The sequence below is a fragment of the Zootoca vivipara genome, chromosome 15, assembly GCF_963506605.1.
Source record: "Zootoca vivipara chromosome 15, rZooViv1.1, whole genome shotgun sequence".
Lineage (NCBI taxonomy): Eukaryota > Metazoa > Chordata > Lepidosauria > Squamata > Lacertidae > Zootoca > Zootoca vivipara.
Window position 1 is genome coordinate 44,297,392 of NC_083290.1, and position 20,964 is coordinate 44,318,355.

The 20,964-nt window shown below is 47.4% G+C and overlaps 1 protein-coding gene across 8 annotated transcripts in view; it reads right to left on the reverse strand.

Annotated features, from left to right (window-relative positions):
- BMP1 (bone morphogenetic protein 1) overlaps positions 1-20,964 on the reverse strand; it is a 132,691-nt gene that overhangs the window by 22,158 nt on the left and 89,569 nt on the right. For all 8 annotated transcript variants that reach the window (XR_004693973.2, XM_035138994.2, XM_035138993.2 and 5 more), the window contains 8 exons: positions 11,051-11,166; positions 8,905-9,007; positions 6,818-6,934; positions 5,706-5,851; positions 4,166-4,361; positions 3,222-3,347; positions 2,376-2,536; positions 1,202-1,382 (listed from right to left, as the gene is read on the reverse strand). Coding sequence is in view for 7 of the 8 variants with exons in the window: in XM_035138994.2 (XP_034994885.1) it covers positions 1,202-1,382; positions 2,376-2,536; positions 3,222-3,347; positions 4,166-4,361; positions 5,706-5,851; positions 6,818-6,934; positions 8,905-9,007; positions 11,051-11,166 (1,146 nt within the window). In the remaining variant the exon portion in view is untranslated. The remainder of the gene's footprint in view (positions 1-1,201; positions 1,383-2,375; positions 2,537-3,221; positions 3,348-4,165; positions 4,362-5,705; positions 5,852-6,817; positions 6,935-8,904; positions 9,008-11,050; positions 11,167-20,964) is intronic.

Below are 20,964 nucleotides of genomic sequence, written 5' to 3' on the forward strand. Positions count from 1 at the left end.
AAGAATAGCTGTCAGAAGCACCAGACTGACAACAAAGCAACTATCACCAATAAATCTCTCCCTCACCACTAATTCTTCTTCAAGGCAGTGTTTTCCTCAAAACACTCTGCCAGAGTTTGTCAGCCATAAAGTCCTGCAAATGGCTTGGTTTCTATACCTGACAAATGCATTGTTTGAGAAGCAGAATATCCTAAATGTCCTTGCTAGTTGCAGACTGAATAAAAGGGAGCAAAATTCAGCAGTGGTACAAGTATCATGAGACAATTAGGGCTTTTTGAACCAAATTCCATTTTGGAGGCTACATCTGTTTCAAGAGAATTTTTATTAAATACCAGCATAAAAGACAGTATCTGAGTTAAGGGGACTTTTAAAAGGGTTGCACTTGGCAGTATCAGCCCTGGGAATTACAATGTATTCCCTCAACGTCTCCCCCCCCCCTGGCAACTCTGCTCTTTCCCTGCTTTATAATTTAACCACTTTGCAAGGGCTTTCACAGATAAAGGCAGCAAATGGTGTTATTTAATACACATTGGCTCAGTCTTTGCAGCAATATATGATGTCAATGGGCCATCAATAGGATTGAGGCTGAGGCTAATTGTGTTCAGGCCAAGACAAAAACCACATTTTCACACACATGAGAGAACGACTGGATGGGCTACTGGGAGTATAGCAGTCATGGTATTCTGATGGACAACTTACTGGGTATGTTAACTCCCTCTGGAAGTATACACACAAAGAAGAGGAACAGCACCGTTTGGCCATGTTTACACAGTGCCCAAGAGAGAAGGAAAAAAGGAATCAGGATGGTTAGGCAAGACTCATGTTTGTGTGCCTGAAAAGAAGCGGAATACCTCACTGTGTAGACAGAATACTTTGCTGGTTTAAAATACAGATTTCTGAAGTGTGGAGTTCTTAAGGGACTCAGTATGCATTGGGGGCAGGTCATCATATGGAGCATTAAGTCTCCTAGGACTCGGTTCAAGAGTGGGGGTGAATTCCTTCCCCATGCCTTCTTCCAGTGGGGTCTGCCAACAGAGCTAAGTGCAGAGCAATCCTTTAAAGAACCCCAGAGTGCTCCTGTTGGGAGAGATCAGGGACTGCATCCTCTAAGCACAGGTAAGTGTATAAAAGGGATTAGTTGCTGGAATGAGGGGAAGGAGCCAAAAGATATCCATGCCTTTGGTGCACCAAGCGGCTCTACCTGAGAAGAAATGAGCTTTGAAACCCTTCTTGGAGACAGTGTTGTCAGACTTGAACTCAATGCGCATGTTGTTGTACTGGGAGGTGATCACATCAGGCTTTTCCGCCCCACAAAACTTGCCGTGTAGTTTGGCCTCAGAGGTGAGGCCGCTGCGCACTTCTACAAAGTCATACTTGCAGACCTGCGGGAAAGGCAGAAACAGGTGAAGGTGGGCAAGAGGCCAGAAGAGAAAGTCTGTGGATCTTCTATGCAGCCCACAGTATTGTGATGCCTGTGGTTAAAATATGCTCCCTCCAGCCCCAAGCACAGAAAGACAGCCTTTGATTTCCATGCACCATGTTCCCTTGGTATAGGGATGTTTTACATTGTTTAGGGTTGGAAGGATGAGAAGGGCTCCCCCCCCCTTGTGCACTTATATCTGTAAAGAACAAAAGGACACTACAATGTTTTCTTAATAAGAATCTAAGACCCCTGGCTGCATCAGACTGAAAGCCCATCCGGGTCAGCATCCTGTTTTCCATTGTTAGCTAGATTCTTCTAGGAAGCTCACAAACAGAGCATGAGGACAGCAGACCTTCCATGTGATTGCACCTCCGGTAGTTGACATTCTGTGTTTGCTTTCTCTGAACAAGGAGGTTCACGTAATCTTTAATCGATTATTTTATTCTTCTGTTGGAAGCTACCCAGAGTGGCTGGGGAAACTCAGCCAGATGGGCGGGGTATAAATAAATAAATAAATAAATAAATAAATAAATTATTATTATTATTATTATTATTACGTAATCAGTTTCACTGGATGACCCTGAGTTCTACTATTAGGGGAGAGGGAGAAATGTTTCTCTCTATCCACATCCTGCCCTTCCCCCTCCACCCCTGCCACTCATTCCTTCTCAATACCTCCCCATAAATACTAACTCAGGTAGCACAACCTTCATACAGGTACCAACTGCAGCAGGGATCAGGGCCTTTGGGGTGGCTGCTCCAAGGTTGCGTAATAATTTTCCTCGGGGGGTGTTAGAATACACCTCATCTCTGACCCTCAGAAATTGGTGTAGAGGCCTAGAAGCTCTTCACTTCCAATCCCAGGTGATGCAAGGTAGCTGGATACACTCCTAAGGGGTGTGACACTCTAAAGTGTTAGTGAAGGAAGTTCTGCTTCAAGCCAAGCACTCACATCATTGCCCTCTGTCTCAAAGAAGTCAAACTGCAAGGATATACGGTATTGGGTGGGTGCCACCAGCTGCCAGATGCAGTTCTTGTTGGGCGGGTATTCCTTTGGCCATCCAGGGCTTGTGATGGAGCCATTCAGTTTGGTGAGGAATCCGCCACAGGCAGCTGCAGGACAGAAAACCCAACAGTCAATCATGGTGGGCATATGGCTCTCATATCCCAAGCTATCACCCCATGGGCACCATGTGGAACTCTCTTCTGCTACAAAGGGTGTGCAATCAACCTCCTGCCTTCATTGATTTGGGACCTATATATTTAAGGACTGCCTTCTTTCATATGGGCTCTTGTAATTCTTCAATTCAACGTCTAAGGCCTCCTCTAAATGCTATTCTAATATGAGGTTTGCAGGTCATCTGCTAGGAGCACAGCTCACTGGGTAGTAGCACCGACTATGTGAAATTCACTCCTTGCAGAGGTTATGCCAGTTCCCAACACTTTACTCCTTTAGGCACTTAGCTAAGGCCTGGCTGTTTCAGAAAATTGTTGGCCAACATGAATTATTTTTACACTTCCAGGTTACCAACACAATAAGGGCTAGTATCGCACTGCCAGTTGCTGCTGTTTGAGGCTATGATAAGGTAAGTGGTGGTGGTTGTTTTAATTCAGCCGTTACTTTGGCTGTTTGCATACTTGCAAGTATGTGCTTTGCTTTGGTTGTTTTATTGATTTTATGTTGTGAGCCACTTTCATGTTAAAGAGAAGCAGCGTATAAATCCTTCAATAAAATGATTTCTGCCATGCCCTCGTAGCGTCAACTAGGAAAAGGAGGTCCCGCTCCTCCAATACTCACCCTCACACCTGCGCTTGTCGGAGGCCAACTCATAGCCAGGGTCACAGGCGCACTTGTAGCTTCCCAGAGTGTTGACGCAGCGCTGCTCACAGCCTCCATTGTTGGGCCTGGAGCACTCGTCCACTTCTAGGGAGACAACAGCAGAGAAGTCCCAGGGTGCTGGGTGTCTATTTGGTGCCCACTTTGGGGTCAAAGAACCATAGAACTGTAGGGTTGGAGGGGACCTAGAGTGTCACCTAGTCCAGCCCCTGCAATGCCATCCCTCCATCTAATTCTGTTCCTCTGTTAAACTCCAGGAGGAGTTTCTACCTTGCTTCTTTTTCCTATCGTGCCCTCAAAGAAGTAGCTATCAAGACGAGAGAGAGAGACAGAGACTAAACTACCAGTCCTGCAAAGAAGAAAGGGAGGAAGATGAGAAGTCTTGGTAGGCTTTTGATTTAATATGGGATTTAAAAATGCTTTACATAAATACATACAAAAAAATATCCGTGGAGGCAGGAAAGAAAAAGCTTCTGGAAGTCTGAGGATGCTGCTTTCCTCAGCTCAGCAAAATACACATTTTCCTGTGCAAGGCCTGCCTCCTCATTGCCAGAACAGGAACACACCAACCACACGGAATGCCTTCCCAACAAAATGCAACCTGGTGCCCTTCAGATGTGGGGCTAATGCAAGTTGCACTCCAAAACATCCAGAAGGCACCAGGTTGGGGAAGGCTATGTAAGACGTCAGCTGCAGCATGTGAACGGGTGTGAATCTTTCAGGAGCACTTTGCTTTAAGATCAAGATCTCAGAACAAGCTGATCCTTTGGATCCAAATGAGCATCGTTATGTGCCCTTTATTCAGCTGGATAAGCACAGATGCTCAGCCCACAGAAATCTGCTCCCCATCCCACAGAAACCTGATGTACAACACCGTTGCTTCCTAGGGGAAGGACCGGGGGTACCTTTGAAGAAATTGACAGCAAAGCCAGCCTTGTTGATGGACCCATCGGACACAAACTTCATCCACAACTTGTTGGAGGTGCTCTTAATGTCATCGGGCTTATCGTAACCGCAGTACCTCCCTATCAGATTGCCTGTCTCTGTGTTACCATCCCGGATCTCCAGGTAGTCGTAAGCACAGCTATCATGGCGCTCAATCTGTGGGAATGAGGGGGAAATGCAGGATTAGGGAACATTTCATGCCGTCTTAGCCAGGATACACAGTGCATGGGGATGCCAGAGTTGACTCTTGCAGGTTGTCTCAGTCACGAGCGGTGGTGGTGGGCAGATCCACAAGTCCTCAAGAAATAACAACAGATTCCCAAACTCGGAAGGGACACTTGCTCTCCCCTCATGGTGCAAAGGTCCACTTCAAACAACCCACCTTGACAGCCTTACTCACTCTTCCACTGTCACTGGACCCTGTCTTACTCTATCTCTGCTACTCATTGGACTCAGCTATACAGCTGCAAATAAAATGCTTTAAGTGCATTATACAAATGTGACACTAGATGGCGATGGTGAGCTATGGGAAATTCAATATTTTCCCCCCAAACCTTTTTTTAATAAAGCATTTTCACAGCGTTTTTTATATGTGTGTAGATTCCACCACTGCCCATCCTTCCTGCCCTGCTCCCCCCTTCTCTCTGCTTGTCCAACCTAATGTAGATTTTAAGCCCTGAGGGAGCAGGCTGCCCTTCTCTTGTTCCATGTGCCTTGCATGCTGCTGCCATGAAGTAACAAGTAACAATAATGAGTAACTGTGAGTAAGTAAGTCGCTGGTGGGTGGAATGCCTAGGTTGCCATGTCTAGACCCAGAAAGGATAAGGATTCCATGATATGCTACTTTTATGTGTCTAGGGCATTTGAAAAATAAATAAATAGAGAAACAGTGAAACATGTGACCCATCCCACCTCGCAGTCTTGAGAGGTACAGTCCCATGTGCTTTTTGTGACTGTGTAAATAAGCTCTGAGTGGGCCCAAGCTGAGAATGAGACAGGAATGAGGTTTTGGTTTTCCAGATCCTAGCCTGTTGACTTGACTCATGTTGCTTTCAAATGTGGATGCAACTCAGGCACTGAGATCCTAGAAAAGGCTAAAGGCTGTAGCAGACATGGCATCAAAGCTGTCTTGGCACTTAACATGCACATAATTTTTAACAATGCAAATAGCAGGTGTGTGTGGGGGGGCACTGATTAAAGGGAACCATTTCATCAGAACCACAACAGTAGAAGACAGGGTGAAATTTCCTTTCCCTGCCTGCTGGCAACTATGATCATTATCACACATACACCCCAGCAGAAACGATCTGCATTTTAAAAAACATGCATATTAAACACACACACACACAGAGAGAGAGAGGGGGGGGAGAGAGAGTTATCCCCCCCCCTTTATGCCTGTCTTGTGGAATGGGAGAACTGCGTGTCCCTTTTAATGATACAATATAGCACTGGGAAGGCAACCCAGATGCTGGTAGTTGCTTGTGGCAATGCCTTTGGTACCTCAAATGACAGGAAAGAAAGCCCCACGTGGTATCCTTCAGAGACAGTAATCTTCCAAACACACAACTTATTGGGCCGGTAGTCATCAGGATAGTTGGGAGACTGGATGTGCCCATTGTCTTTCTTCACCTCTCCCCCACAGATGGCTGGAAGTAGAACATGAAAGTATGAGAAATGCACCCCATTTCTCTTTAAAGGGCACCTCTGGGAATGACACTCCAGAGCAAGAAGCTCACCACCAACTAATGCAGCCAAAGCCCACCTGGCTGCCTTTAATGCAGCAAAAGAAATTTCCCCTATGAATGCCACACAGAGACCAACAAAAAGCTGAGTTGGGAAGATGGACTGTGCAAGCTGCTTTCTTTGGTAGGTAGAAAACTTGACAGATTTATTTAAATCTGAGGTCCCCGATATGGGACACCTGGAACTGCACTTGGTCCCTGTTCCTCCTGATTTTTAAATCCAAACCTTAAAAAAGAGAGTAATGCAGCACTGGTTGGAAAGGAAAGTGTGGGCCTCCAGCCACCCAGCCTCTTCTCTCCCTTTCCCAGGCTGGCTGTTGGCCCCAGGATGGTCCAGAGGCATTTTTCATAGAAAGGGAAAGAGGCAGGGAGAGTGTTTTTGTCTAGCAACCTCCCACTGAAACTCACAAGAATGACCCAAGGGAGCCTCTTGCTGCCTGGTGGGTTTGGGGAACAGGGGGGCAATGCTAATTTTTTTGAGTTGTGCAGTCCTTTTGTTTATCGCTAAATCACAAAATATATCAAAATGGTTTACATTAAAAAGATAAAAAGCATACAATAAAAGCATAAAAGAAAACAATTTAAAAGCAAAAAAGCTAAAAGCAAGCTGTTTGGGCTGTTTGTGCTTTGTCATTTAGGATATTTGTGTGTGTTTCTCTGAGCAACATCAGTTTTCCTTCTGTGAAATAGTCCCATGACACTTTCTCAGATTTCCAAACATGCTCCTAGGTTGTCTGTCACCTAGGAGAAATATCATATTCTGGATTCCAGGTTTTTTTCTAGCTCGTGCCTGGCTCTCTTCCCAAATTTAACCTCTACCCTTCCCTTCCCTCCCCTGACTCTGCCAAGTGGAAGAAGAGAATACAATACCTTCATATACAGCAAAGAATCCTTTTCCCACCCAGTTGCTGCTACTGCTGAATTCTATCCAGAGGCGGCTGTCCGTAGAGTAGATGGGCTCTGGTAGTTTATTCCCACAAAACCTACCTGGAGAAAAACCACAGGCTTCCTTGGGTATGTTGCTTGCACCTCTGTTGCCATACCATTTATTGTATACCCCTTATAAATTTTAATAATAATAATTTTATGATTTATATGCTGCCCATCTGACTGGGTTGCCCCAGCCACTCTGGGCAGCTTCCAACAAAATACTTAAAACACAATAAAAGATGAAGCATGTACATGCCACAAGGTGAATAGAGCAGGAAATAAAGAGATAATGTATGTCGACACATCAGAAATGGAAAAAGATCATTAAAGGAAGATTAGCTACCCAGCCCTAACCTCTATTCCCAACCCATTGCCAAATGTGTAAAATTCTTTGACAACTTGGATCTTGGAAGCAAAAGAAAAACAGGAAAAGTATAAAAGCTTATATGCACACACACACACACATGTACCGTATTCGCTCCATAAGACACACTTTTTTCCTCCTAAAAAGTAAGAGGAAATGTCTGTGCATCTTATGGGGCGAATGCGTGGTCCCTGGAGCTGAATTGCTCAGGGGCGAAAAGCAGGTGGTGCTTTTTTTTAAAAGAAAGAGCTAAAGGCTAACAAGAGGGAAAGAGAACCCACTCAGCAGCTGATTGCAAGAGATTGGGAGGGAGATAAGAGAAGTTAGCTCCCTTCCCAGCCCCAACCCCTTGCCCAGACCTCCATTGTTGTGTTTCCCCAGGACATGTGACTGGCTGATTAAATTATCTGTCTGGAAACTGCAGGAATGTCTCCCTTTCCTTTCCTTTCCTTTCCTTTCCTAAAGAAGCTGCAGAACTGTGAGTTGAACTCCATAAAAACAGTATTTTTTCCCCTTTGCAAGGTAAGCTGCACAACTGTGAGCTGATGCTCAAAAAACTGGAGCTTTTCCCCTTTGCAAAAGAAGTTGCACAACTTTGAGCTGATCTCCCAAAAAATTGGGCTTTTCCCCTTTGCAAGGTAAGCTGCACAACTGTGAGTTGACCCCCCCAAAAAAACCCAGGGCTTTCCCCCTCTCCTCCTCTAAAAATTAGGTGCATCTTTTGGTCAGGTGCGTCTTATGGAGCGAAAAATACAGTAACTTTAATTGCATAATTTATTGTGAACCTGAAATCGTACAAGAAAGGATTAAAGGGCTGGAAAACAGCGGAAATGCAGAAGAAAATGAATTCTAAAGGAGTCTTATATCTGCCCATAATAGAAACAGAGGTTTGGTTGTTAAAGTCATGCCAGTTTATAATGTAAATTAGACACACTTCTTTTGAACAGTTACAGGTAGGTAGCCGTGTTGGTCTGAAGTAGTCGAAACAAAATAAAAAAAATCCTTCCAGCAGCACCTTAGAGACCAACTAAGACCAATGACAAACTTAGTTGGTCTCTAAGGTGCTGCTGGAAGGAATTTTTTTTATTTTGTTTCTGGTGAACAGTTACACCACTGGGCAGATTGCCCAGGAAAGGAACAGATTTTACATCAATGCTGTGATTAATAAACTAGCCAGTTTGCTCGCAGTAAGGCGCTTAGATCAAGATGAAGTTCCCTTCTAAATGACAAAGTGCAGCCACATCTGATATAAGGGCCTTTGCTGTGAGCAAACTGGCTAGTTTATTAATCACAGACCACCAACACATATCTGCCTCCATCATTTTAAAATAGTCTGCCCAAACTACAGTTCCTGTAACCAGGTTGTCCTTTACAGCAGAGTAAAACTGCTCTCAGGTAAAGAAGGAACAAAGTGCAGTGCTTTTTATTCACCCTTGATTGAATTTAACACACTCTCCAAAGGGCCCTGGATATGGCCAGTGATGAATGAGCTGATAATGATTCTAAGGGAAGTACAATTACTCATCACAAGTGAGCATATTGGGTGCTACACAAGTATGGCAGTATCACAGGGAGAAAAGGAAACAGTTCAAAGATTTCGTGATTTGTTCCCCTGCTCCTGCCTGAGTGGAGTTTCTAATATTTATATATTCCCAATGGTTACCTCGCAGGCTTGCCTTCCTCCAGAATCCGTCTCTCACCTCCACGTAGTCATACCAGCACAGCCGACTTCGGTACACATCCATGGATGTGAAGTTCAGAATGATCTGAGGAGCAAGCAGAGATTACACCCTGAGTAAGAAGCGGGTACAAAACATTACTTCAAAATGTTCTGTAATTTTCTTCCTAGAAGACTAACTGTCTCTCTCTTTCTCTTTTAAAAACTGAGAGTCTGGGCCCTGGTGCAAAGGCTCCAATTGCACCACTGATGATAATCTGTCTTTGCCCCTGCCTGTTTGGGACTACATCTCTGCTTCCAGATTATTGGAGCTGGTGCTCAGCTCCCTCAGGTCCCAGAACTTAGTCCTTCTTAAACTCTGTCCCATTCCTTACCAAGTTAGGGCTGTCACCTCTTCATTTAGCAGAAATGTGTCATGCTGTATGTAATTCAGGCTGCTTTTAAAGTGCACAAGCAAGCGCCATTAAAAATGTGGCCATGCTGTGAGCAATACTGAAGAGGCCAACAGGTCATTGGCACTGGTTCAGATTTCACCTATTATTACTCTGGATCTGCACTTTTGAGATGCTTTTAGACCCCCCCAGAATAGCTCCAGAAGCACAAAAAACCCGACAACTTCAAGCTCTGACTGCTGAAATCATGTGTCCTTTTGCAACTGTGGAAAACAATTGCAGACAATGTTGATCCAAAGATAGCAGTCATTTAGGCTCATAAGTCTGGAAATGGCCCCAAATTTGTGCCTGAGTCCAGCTCACACTTTGCTTGACATGAAGTATCACTCTCTATTTCAAGTCATTGGAAACAGAGATAAACCTACAGCTTAAGAGAGCGGTATTAGAGACACGGATATTGTAAAGGTTAACAGATGATGGGAAAATTTTGTTATTGTCTGCAAACCTCACAAATAGCTGAGTAAACAAGAGAAAGAAATCGAGTTTCTATCTTTTTGTTTCCCTGCTCTGGTCCTGCAAATGCATCTTTGTAATACCATGAAAGGCCCCTCACAAAGCTGGAGTCTTCTCCTCATAGCATGCATCTGATAACTTTACTTTCCAGCAGCACAACATTCAAATGTCCTAGTTTTCACAACTAAGGGAAATGTTACTTCAGAAGCAGTGTTAAGATGGGGTCAAAGGAGGAAGACAGTGCACAAGAAGGGGAGAACAAGCCTTCACTCACACACCCAGATCAAACTTCAGTTGGCTGATCCCATCCTGCCTTCCTGTTGTGGGATGTGGATTCAAAGGATAAGAAAGCTCAGCCCCAGGGGCGTAGCAAGGCGCCGCGACACCCGGGGCGGCAAATTGCCACACCCCCGAGGGCGCGCCGTCGCTATGTAATGATGCATGCGTCACTACGTAGAGGGGGATCACGCCCCCCTCTAGCTAGCATGCGTGCGCACGCATCCCACTGCGCACGCGTGCTAGGTAGAGGGGGATCGTGCCCCCTCACAACTTCTGGCGCGGCAGCCCGCCGCACCAGTGGGCTAACTATCTGGAGCCTGGACGCTCCGTTTAGGCTCCATTTAGAAGTCGCGGGGGGGGGCGATCCCCTCTACGTTGTACGCATGTGCAGCGGGATGCTGTGCACGCATGTTAGGTAGAGGGGGATCGCCCCCCGCCTTCTAAACGGAGCCTAAATGGTCCAGGCTTAGGCGCTGATTGCGGGGCGGGGGCGCGGCCCCGAGTGCCACCCCCCCCTAGCAGGCACCCACGCAGCGATTTCAGCAGGCACGCCTGCAGCTTTTTTTTCTTTTCAGGCTGCTGTGCAGAGGTGAGGGGCGGGGGCGCGGCCCCAAGTGACACCCCCTCCAGGGCAGTACCTGGGGCGGACTGCCCCCCCGCCCCCGCCTCCTCTGCCCCTGCTCAGCCCACAACATGAGATTGGTAACGATCACTTCCATATATCCTAGCCCAGTGTTTCCGAACCTTGTGCCTCCAGCTGTTTTCGGACTACAATTCCCATCATTCCTGACCACTGGTCTTGCTAGCTAGGGATGATGGGAGCTGTAGTACAAAAACAGCTGGAGGCACAAGGTTGGGAAACACTGTCCTAGCCTCCATAATGGCAATGAGTTGAAACCAGGAGCGGGAGGGGCCAGGGGTTGTGAGATGGGTGGAGCGGCAGCTACCTTCTCCCCTGGGGTGACGGATATCCTCCAGATGCAGTGCATGTGTGCAGAGTACCCATTGGGAAACTCGGGGGAGGAGAAGTTCCCTTGACTGTCCTGCAGGGTTGCTCCACAAGCTGGAGGTGGCGGCCGGAAGGAGAGAAAAGAAAGCACATAATAAAGCGGTTAGAAAACAGCTGTAAACTTGCCCACCCAATGTTATCCCCTAAACAAACACCTTCAGCACAACCAGATGGCTCTTATTTCAGGGACTAGACATGCTGCTTCCATAGTCCAGGAGAGTGTTCTGCATACCCTGGAGGGGGGAAAGCACCCACCCTTTTCTGGGATACTTCCTATGCACCTGGTTTGCTCAGCACAGTGCTCAGCTGCAAGAATGGGGATGAGACACGAACATCTAGACATGACCATAAAATTAAGGTTGCATTTTTTCCCCTTCCCCTTTTCCCCAATCAAAATCCTCTGCCATGCTTAAACCATTTCTCCAAAAAGAAAAACATTATCCTGCAGCATGTGTATATTATGCAATTTAAGGACATGTTTGTTTTGCATAATTTCCTCTGCTAGTCATGGGAAAGAACAAAGAAGTGTACACGACACGGAAGCCATACTGCTGTAAATCCTGGTCATCACATCTCCCTCTGGATTCTAGATTTCTCCAGACACTGGGGACATATCTTTGAGCCTTAGGGACTAGCAGCTTGCTTTAAAAATAAAAAAGGAACAACATTGTTGAAGTCTATGTCGTGACCCATTTGAAGCTCCTGTGGAGGGGACCAGACTGCAGAATATAGCACTCACACTCCTGCTTTTTCTCCTAAGCAACTATACCCCACAGGATAAATTCCTGTTTTCCCTGCGAAATTGGCTCATTCCGGATAACCCCCCTTCTCTTTCCCCAAAGTATCTATAGCTTGTTCTGCAGCTGTGAAGGTAGCTATGGAAACCAAATCTTATGCCATGTTGCCACAGTGACGAAAGTTGGGGCCTTAGCGCAGGCAATCTAAACCTTTACAAGAGTTTTCATGTTCTCTCTTGTTGCTGCTCTCCCTCCTTCTGCAGCAAAGCACCAGGGGATCCTGGATCCTTTAAGAAACAAGGTCTCTCCCCCCCCCCTCATCCTTCCCTGCCACGCCAGCCTGCCAGAGCCATGTTCCTAGCCAGCTCTTAAAAACATCCAAATGACAGCGAAAGCTGGCCTGCCAAAGGGCAAAGACCCAGTGGCAGTGCCCGCAACTGGCCTCCTGCCCCCTTCTTCCATCCAGGCACGGGGCGAGGGGTCAATTCCCAACACTGCCACGTCACCCTTCCTCCAGGCAGTTCACTTGCCAGCTGGGACCATGACAAATCTCTTTGCTCAGTACCACCTGGACCCAGCCCAGCCCAGCCATCTGGAAGCCACATGCTCCTAGGCTTTGCTTAGGAGCTGATGGGGAGCTAAGATACCCATTCTCATGGGTACACCCAGAAGGTCTCAAAAAGGGGGAAGGAAACAGCCCTGGAGTAAAAGGCAAAATTGTTCATTGCACACCAAGAGCTTTCTTGCCTTTATGCCCCTGGGCGACACATACTTGGTTGAAAACAACATAATTAGTGGCAGCAAGATCCAGCAATTTTGAGAATCTTTATATTTATATATATATGAATGTGGGGCTAACTACATAGAACACACAAGACTAGCTCTGACACCCTTTATTCTCCTGTCTAGGGAGGTTGGAAACCAGAGAGGGCTGTTGTACATAGAAATTCAGCTGGCCAGGGAAGGTAGTGTTTCTGTGCCACGTGGAATTTATTCATTTGGGAGCCTCCTACTCTACTGCCTCCTATCTAGCCACCAAGGGAGACATAATCAATAAACCCATTAACAATATATCCAAATACAACACAACATCTACATTAAAAAACAAAACAAGAAGAGTAAAGAAACAGCAATAGGAACTGTAAATGTGACAGGAGCAATAGAAGGAATAAAACAGTAAATTCTTCCTTTTCCCCATGACAAGCGGGAGCAGTGAGGCTGAAGTCCTGTACACATGTACCTTACTTTAGATCAGTCACAGAATTCAAAGTAATTTTGGGATAGCTCTCCTTATGCCTCTTTTTTTTGGGGGGGGGTTGCACTTCTGCAGAAGTGTTTCAAGAAGCTTGACACACAGAGAAGCTCGCCTGTCATACTCTGGTGTCATACTCAGAGCAGCCCTTGCATCTAGGAGGCCACCATATAGCCTTTGCACATGGAGACCTGGGTTACAGGAAGAGAAAGGGAGGGCTGGTCCTTGTTAAGGAACAAAGAAAAGGAGCCAGGCTTCCCTCTAAGAGAAGTCTCTTACTACCCTCCTAAGTTGCACGAGATGTTCTGATAGGACTACATTCCAGATGTTATTTATCCTGGCCTCCCTTAGTAGCTTTGAAGCAGATCTCCAACGCTGAGCAATGATCAACTGTGCCATTGTCAACCAGAAGAGCACCAGATCCACAGCATATATATCACTGGCCAGTAGTAGCAGAGCTAAGGGCAGGTCAGATTTCAAAGACTGGCTCATAACGGAGGAAACGGCTGCAGATGAAGTGAGCTGCAAAAAGAGCACACCTGGATTAGCAGAAACCAACTACGGTAGGTGTCAGCACCTCCAGCTTCTTGCAGAGAACCTCTTTTGTCAGCAAAACAATGGACTCCCCTAGGTTCCCAGGCCTGGAATTGTTGAAACTTACCCATTTGTCAAAAAGCTAAGTGATCAAGTCTACGAGTGAGTGGGGACACTCTTAGGGCCAACACAGAGCGCCAGCCGCTCCACACCAAAAGAAGCGACTCTGTAGGGTAGGTTCATATGGGATTTTTTTCTTATGACCATTTGGCTTTACAAGGCAGATCCAGCCTTTAATGGTCTTGTCTCATTCGTCATGGGAACATTTTATTGCATTAGAAACTGGCAGCTCTTGCAGAAGATTCTGTGTGAGGGATCCATGGGGATTGCCTTGGACTAACCTCCTTCCTCCTGTGCTGAAATCCCTGCAGCCTGGGAACCCCGCTCACAGTGTGCTCCTTGAGGATTCACAACTTGTCCATCACCCAGCCCAACTCACACAAGATCCTACAGGTGGGAAGAGAGCAAAGGCCCACAGGGGTGGTGGCAACGCCTGGAGAAGAAGCAGCAAGGTTGGCCTGGGGTGACTCTGAAGCAGAAAAGACTACAAGAGGACAAGAAAGTGAGGCTGTCAAGAGGATGACAGATGGGTGAAATAAGCACCCTTTCTAGAACCAGCTACTTTCCCCACTCTAAACAGGTCCCACATCTCCATGTGGTGTTATTGGTGTCTTGGATGGCCTGGCTGACCCTCCTGGACAAGAACGATGTCAAGTTGCCTCAGAAATGCCAAGAATTAGGCTCAAACAGAGTCTGACTAAGAGGCCAGGGCCTAAATATTAGCAGCAGTTATGGGGAGACTTGGTGGTGCTTGGTCCATTGAAGCTAACAAGGGCTGTTGGGTTTTCCCCGTGAAGAAACTGATGAAACTGCACTGACCCTGCAACCCTCCCTGTGGGAATTCTGGGGAGGGTGAGTTTCTGCTGGGGTTTTGGCTTGATCCATGGCTATGGATTGGTGTTCCCCCACCCCTGCCACAACCAGATTACATTTGGAAGAAGGAAGTATTAAACTCATGATCTGCAGGTGATCTGTTTTATTTCATGGGTATGTTGACACAAAAATAAAAAATAATGTTTACAGATGCATATTTTAAAAATTGACTTGAGCCTATCTGTACCTTCATGACAATTACTTATCCTTAACAAAAATTCTCCCTTGTGAGCAGTTTGAAAAAAATAAAACTTTCTCTTAACAAGAAACCATAAATTTTAAAGAATCTTACTGACCAGAGACAAAATGCCTTTACAAAACCTTGTTGTTTTTAAACTGTCTTGGGTCGATTAGTTTTCATCCCCGAAGGGAAGAAAGGCATGAGAGCACTCTGCACAAAATTTAATTTTAACTGAAAAACTGCCAGGCAAGCAACCTAGATAGTTCACTTCTCAGGAAACTGTACACCCCCAGTTTTATCATGTTTTGGCCATGACCTTTGGACCAGTGACGTTTATTGCATTTGTAATCCCAGGGCTGTGGGGAGTTCCAAGAAGTTTGGGGAATTTCACTGCAAGTTCTCACAGGACGGCTTAAGACATGACACTGAGATGACCTGCAACTGACTCATGTCTTGTCTGACCACACTTCTGCATCTCATGAACAAGCTGTCAGCATGTCCAACGAGGGTGCCTACTCGTGAGTAAGGCCATGGCAGAGACACATACCCGACTGGCATGTTCCCTCCCTCCTGGGAGATCGTTCAGGAGCTTCTGGAGTGTTCTTCAGCCCGAACATCACAGTGACTGGTGTGATGAAGCACCAGCACACCTTCCACATCTGCAGAGGTTTGCGCAGTTGCGAAACAGACTCAGTAGCACAGCATTCTGGCTAAGCTAGTTTATTTACATATAAACAGACTCGGAGCTCTTCATCATGGCTCCCTCTCTCTAGCATCACAGGCAGTAAAGAGAAAGAACAAAGGAACAACAGTCCCACTTAGGAACACAGTAAGACAAACATCCTGTCTACGTCACATCCACTCTGTGGAATGAAAACAAATACAGTCATATGATATACAATAAACCTATGACTGCAGACGGGGAATGAATCTCCCCAACACAAGCATCTCTCTAGGGGAGCAAAATGTACCTCCAGACTTGAGGAAAGTGTGGAGAGATAAAATGTGAGTCATTTGTATTCTCCTGTGTGCAGAGACGCCACCTTGCGATGAAGATGGGGGGAAGTGGCGTGGTACACAATGTGCGCCGCATGCCTGTAACATTGCATGTGTGTTGTCAGGAGGAGGCCTTGTCCAGGGCCGCAGTTTCAATGGCCACAGCTGGTCCTCTCTTGCACTTGGGAGAAGCCTGACTATTATGCTGCGCCATGCTCAGTGGTTCAGCCTCCTCTGCCCCTTCATTGGGGGGGGGTATTGAGAGGGCTGACGACACCTCCACCCCCTAGAGTTGGCACACCTGCCTGAGTGCCACATCAACAGAGTCTCATTGCCAAGGCCAAAGAGAATACTATTGAGCAAGGACTCCTGAGTGTCAAATGGTCCCCTATGCCTACTAGAGTTTAACATTAGGAAGGGATGGCTTTAGTGTTCCAAGTGCCAAAAAGTCATGAAGTTCTCAGCCTGAGTACTTATAAAAGCAAAGAGGGTGGTGTGTTTTTAACCTGCTGTTATTGACTCTCCAGCCCCATGGCCAAATACTTCTGGCAGCGTTTGACAAAGCGGTGCAAAATGTTGTAGCTGAAGCAGTTCCTAATGGCAAACATTAGGTGCTCTTCCACCTGTTCTACTCGGTCCTTCTTTGGTTATGGAATGATCTGGAGTATCAGACACCTCCAAGTACGGACATTCTGAGGGAGCCCCGCAAACTGAGAGGCTGGCAAATGAGGACGGCAGGCACATCCTTCTTGCCTTGCTCTCCTCTAGCAAGTTATCTTGTCACTCTGTTCAAGGGGCAAGTTTGCTGCTAGCTAGAGCTGAATGCAGTATAGTTCTCCTGGAATACTAACTGACGAGTAAGATCTTGTGCATATTCCAGTCCACAAAGGCAGCATTGCTATTTGGCCACACTGCTTCGTGGAGATGGATGAGTTTCTTCTGCACTTCAGGAGTACCACTCACTTGTTCTTCCTTTAAAAGGTGAAGCTGCTCTTGAAATTTCCTTCCATCTTGGAAAATCACCAGGCACCAGAATAGTATGCAGCTCATGTGTTCTCAAGCTTATGTTGACAGCTTTTCAAGTCCTAGCCTTCATCAACCCACCTATTACACGCATGTAAGCAACAGTCCCCAGAAATCGAAGAGGATGCCGGCTGCTTCATTTGCCTATGCCAGCAAGAAAGGTTGGGGGGAGCTAAGAAATGATCTGATGGCTTGTATGAGCAAGCCATGCTGAAGTTGCTGCAGGGGTAAATCCTCAGTGTGCGCACACATTTCCAGCACATGCAAGCTTGGGACTGCAGCCATATCATCTTTCCACCAGGTACAAGACAGCTGGGAGTGAGCCAAGTGCCTGCAGTTTCTGTGCATTTCCTTTCCGCTGCAGTTTGGGAATCCAGGCCAACATGCAGGGCCCAATAAAGCAGCCACATGTTACCCTGAAGGTGCCAAAAAAGGAAGCACAAATCACTCAGGAGTCTTCTTCTGGCACTTCCTCCTAACATGTGAAGGTACCTTCTGTGAGCATCTGACTCACAGCAGCATCAGTTGCATGGGTGCTGAGTGGAGAATGCTGGTTAAGCAACTGAGACGAAGTGTGTATCTCCATGATATGCTATGGGGCCAGGACCCCACAGCCCAAGCCTTCTGTTGCCTGGTACTCAGCTCAGTTCTCTTCTCGCCCTTTTCACACTGCTGCTTTGCAACTGCCACAAAAATTCAGAAAGATTTCTTACAGCTGAAGCATCCGATAAAGACAAAAAAGCAAGGGGAAAAGGAGATGGGCAGCTTGTATATGGAGAAAGAAAGTTGGGAAACAGGCATGCGAGGACTTTGATGCTAGGTTCTGCTGCTAATGCCTCCCCCCGCCCCCAAACTCACTCTTCACTGTCCTCCCAGTTGTTTCGTCCTGCTCCTCTCTAAACATTTCCTGCCAATTCCTCTCTTTTGCTCATTCTCACTGCCCTTCTTGCTGGCTCACTTTCCCATTCAGAAAAGATTGTGCTGCAACTGCTGCGTTCCTCACTAGAGAAACGACTCCATTCTGTTTACAAGGCTTTGTCCTCTCCACAGAAACAGACACCCAGTAGGGGATGGATGCTGGGGAGCTCCAAGCCAGATCAGGCCTTGGGAGTCAAACAGGAAGCAAAAGTTTCACACACTCCCCCTGCTTGTCTTTGGCTCATGGTCCCTGGCCTTCTGTTCTGACATCTGTTCGGTTTCCAGAGCCAGAGCTGGCGTAGATGGGAGGGTCTCCAAAGCCTTGGTGAAGGTGGGAGCCATCCTTCCAGCCCAGGCTCCCGTGTTATGTCCTGATGTTTCCATTCATAAAGCAATGGGAAGAGTGCAGACTGGAGCATGAGGTCAGACCCTGGGGGGGATTATAACAAGCAACGGAAGGGCCAGGACATTCCAGGCTTAGCTTAGTCCAGTCGCAACAAGCTGATGTCACCAGACTGGAAGCAATGAATTTCCTTCCACTGTAACTCCCCAGTTGCCTCACTGTGGACAGTTGTGGCAAAATAAGGGGAAGGATCAGTAGCCAGACCATAGATAGGAATAATTAGGAATTATCTGACATGTTTCAGAAAATGTAAAATATACAGAACTAGAAATATGGAGAAGAGTATAATATAGGAGCCAATTAACAAAATAAGCTTTTGGTCCAACATTTTTGTCAAGGGCTTTCCATGTTCACTCAAGCTCCAAAATGCCAGGAAATGGTAGCTGTTAAAGGGCACACCCTTATCAGACCTGCTCTCCAGGCAATACAGACATGGCATGGCATCTTGCATTGTGATTAGTTCCAGTTTCATTGCTCCCTTGGAGCTGGATGGCTGTCAGTGACGCAGGGAGGACTGAAGTCCCAGATTTGTCTGTTCACAGTGATAGACGCCTGGCATCTAGGCAACTGAAGATATTGTGCAAGTGAAGTTACGATTCCATGTTTCAAGTGCCAACAGGGAACGAATGCCACCGGCACAGAATAAGAGAGTTGGAAGGGACCTTGACTTTGAGAAGACTAGGTCTACAACTCTCTGATCAGCAAACTTGAAATTAAAAATGAGAAACTCAATGGAAATAGAAAGAAATATCACCCACAACCTGCAATGTATCTTATGCCTATTAAGTGGCTAATTTATTTAGATGTTTTGGTGCTTGAGATGAAACACCTGTATCCAAAGAGGATGGGGAGGGGGGAGTCTGATCTCTCTGCCAGTTCTAATTGTTCTCCAAGTTGTGGAGGGGAGGAAAAAGAGGGGGGGGAGACAAAGGACCTTCCCAAGCCCTTCCCAATATGCATGCCCCCACTCACCCCAACACATCTGCAGGGAGGTGGGACCAATTCGGATGGTCCGCCCCCGCCACTTAATGGACCCAAATGGTTTTCAGAGAGTGGTAGGGGATGCTTTATCCCATGTTGATGACCTTTCAGCCGATTCCCTGGTGGCCCGCTGGAATGTAGAGTTAACCAGGGCTATAGACCAGGGGTCCCCAGACTACGGCCCGCGGGCCAGATGCGGCCCAATTGGCCTCCCAATCCGGCCCGCGACGACCCCCGCCGCCCACTGCCACTGCCCGCTCTTTTGGCACGCAGCGCGGCGGCGCTCTTCCAAGTCGGAAAAAAGCGCCGAAATCCGTTTGTGCGCATGCGTATGGGCCTCTCACGACCCAGAAGAGGTCATTTCCGGTGCACTCCCGGGTCGGGGGGAGCCCATACGCATGTGCACAAATGATTTCCGGTGCTTTTTCTGACCTGGAAGCGCGCCACCGCGCCAGTAAGTGTGTGTGCGCATGCGCACGGGCGCGCACACCCCCGCCCTCCGCGCGATCGGTGCGGCGCGCACCGGCCCAAAGCTGGGTAAGTCTGGGGACCCCTTCTATAGACTGTTTGGCTCCGAAGCCCCCTCTCCCAGACAGCGGTTGCATGGAGCCCGGACAGCCCCATGGTTTTCCACGGATCTGAGGGCAATGAAACAATCACTGAGACGGCTAGAGCGCTGGTGGCGGATAACTCATTCTGAAGCTGACCGGACACGGGTTAGAGCTCAATGTTGAGCCTACCAAGTGGCGGTAGCGACAGCGAAGAAGACTTTCTTCGCCGCCTCTATTGCATCTTCGGAGAACAGCAGCAGACTTTTTCAGGTGGTTTGCAGTTTAGTGGAACCACCTGCTCCATCGGGGCCCAGTATGATCTCCTGCAACAACTTTGCAAAGTTTTTTGCATATAAAGTTGCTCAGATTTGGGAAGAGGTAGACTCCACCGTGGGAGTAGGGCCGAGGCGGGAGAGTGCTAGAGTCCTGTCTGGTCCAGTTGCGTGGGATCAATTCCAATCTGTTACCTCTGAGGATGTGGACAGGCTGCTTGGACGAGTGAAACCAACCACCTGTCTCCTTGACCCTTGCCCATCCTGGCTTATAAAAGCTAGCCAGGAAGGGCTGGGCGATGGGCTTCGCAGGTTGGTGAATGCTTCTCTCTGTGAGGGAGCCTTCCCAGACCCGCTGAAAGAGACGGTTATTAAACCGCTTCTTAAAAAACCATCTTTAGATGCGGCCAATATGGCCAACTATCGCCCAGTCTCAAATCTTCCATTCTTGGGCAAGGTGATTGAGCGAGTGGTTGCTGAACAACTCCAGGCACGCCTGGAAGAAGCGGACCATTTGGATCCCTTCCAGTCAGGATTCAGGCCTCATCATGGGACTGAAACTGCCTTGGTCGCACTGGTCGATGATCTCCGGCGGGCTAGGGACAAAGGTGAGAGCTGTTTCCTAGTTCTGCTGGATCTCTCAGCGGCTTTTGACACCATCAACCATAACATCCTTCTGGACCGTCTAGAGGGGTTGGGAGCTGGGGGCACTGTCATACAGTGGTTCCGCTCCTTCCTCCTGGGCCGTGTTCAGAGAGTGGTGGTGGGGGATGAGTGTTCAGACCCCTGGGCTCTCACTTGTGGGGTCCCTCAGGGTTCTGTCCTCTCCCCCATGCTTTTTAACATCTACATGCAGCCGCTGGGAGGGATCATCAGGGGGTTTGGGCTGGGTGTTCATCAGTATGCGGATGATACCCAGCTCTACCTCTCTTTCAAATCAGAACCAGTGAAGGCGGTGAAGGGGCACTTTCCCCTCCCTCCACATGTCTCTGATTTGTGCCAGAATAACCT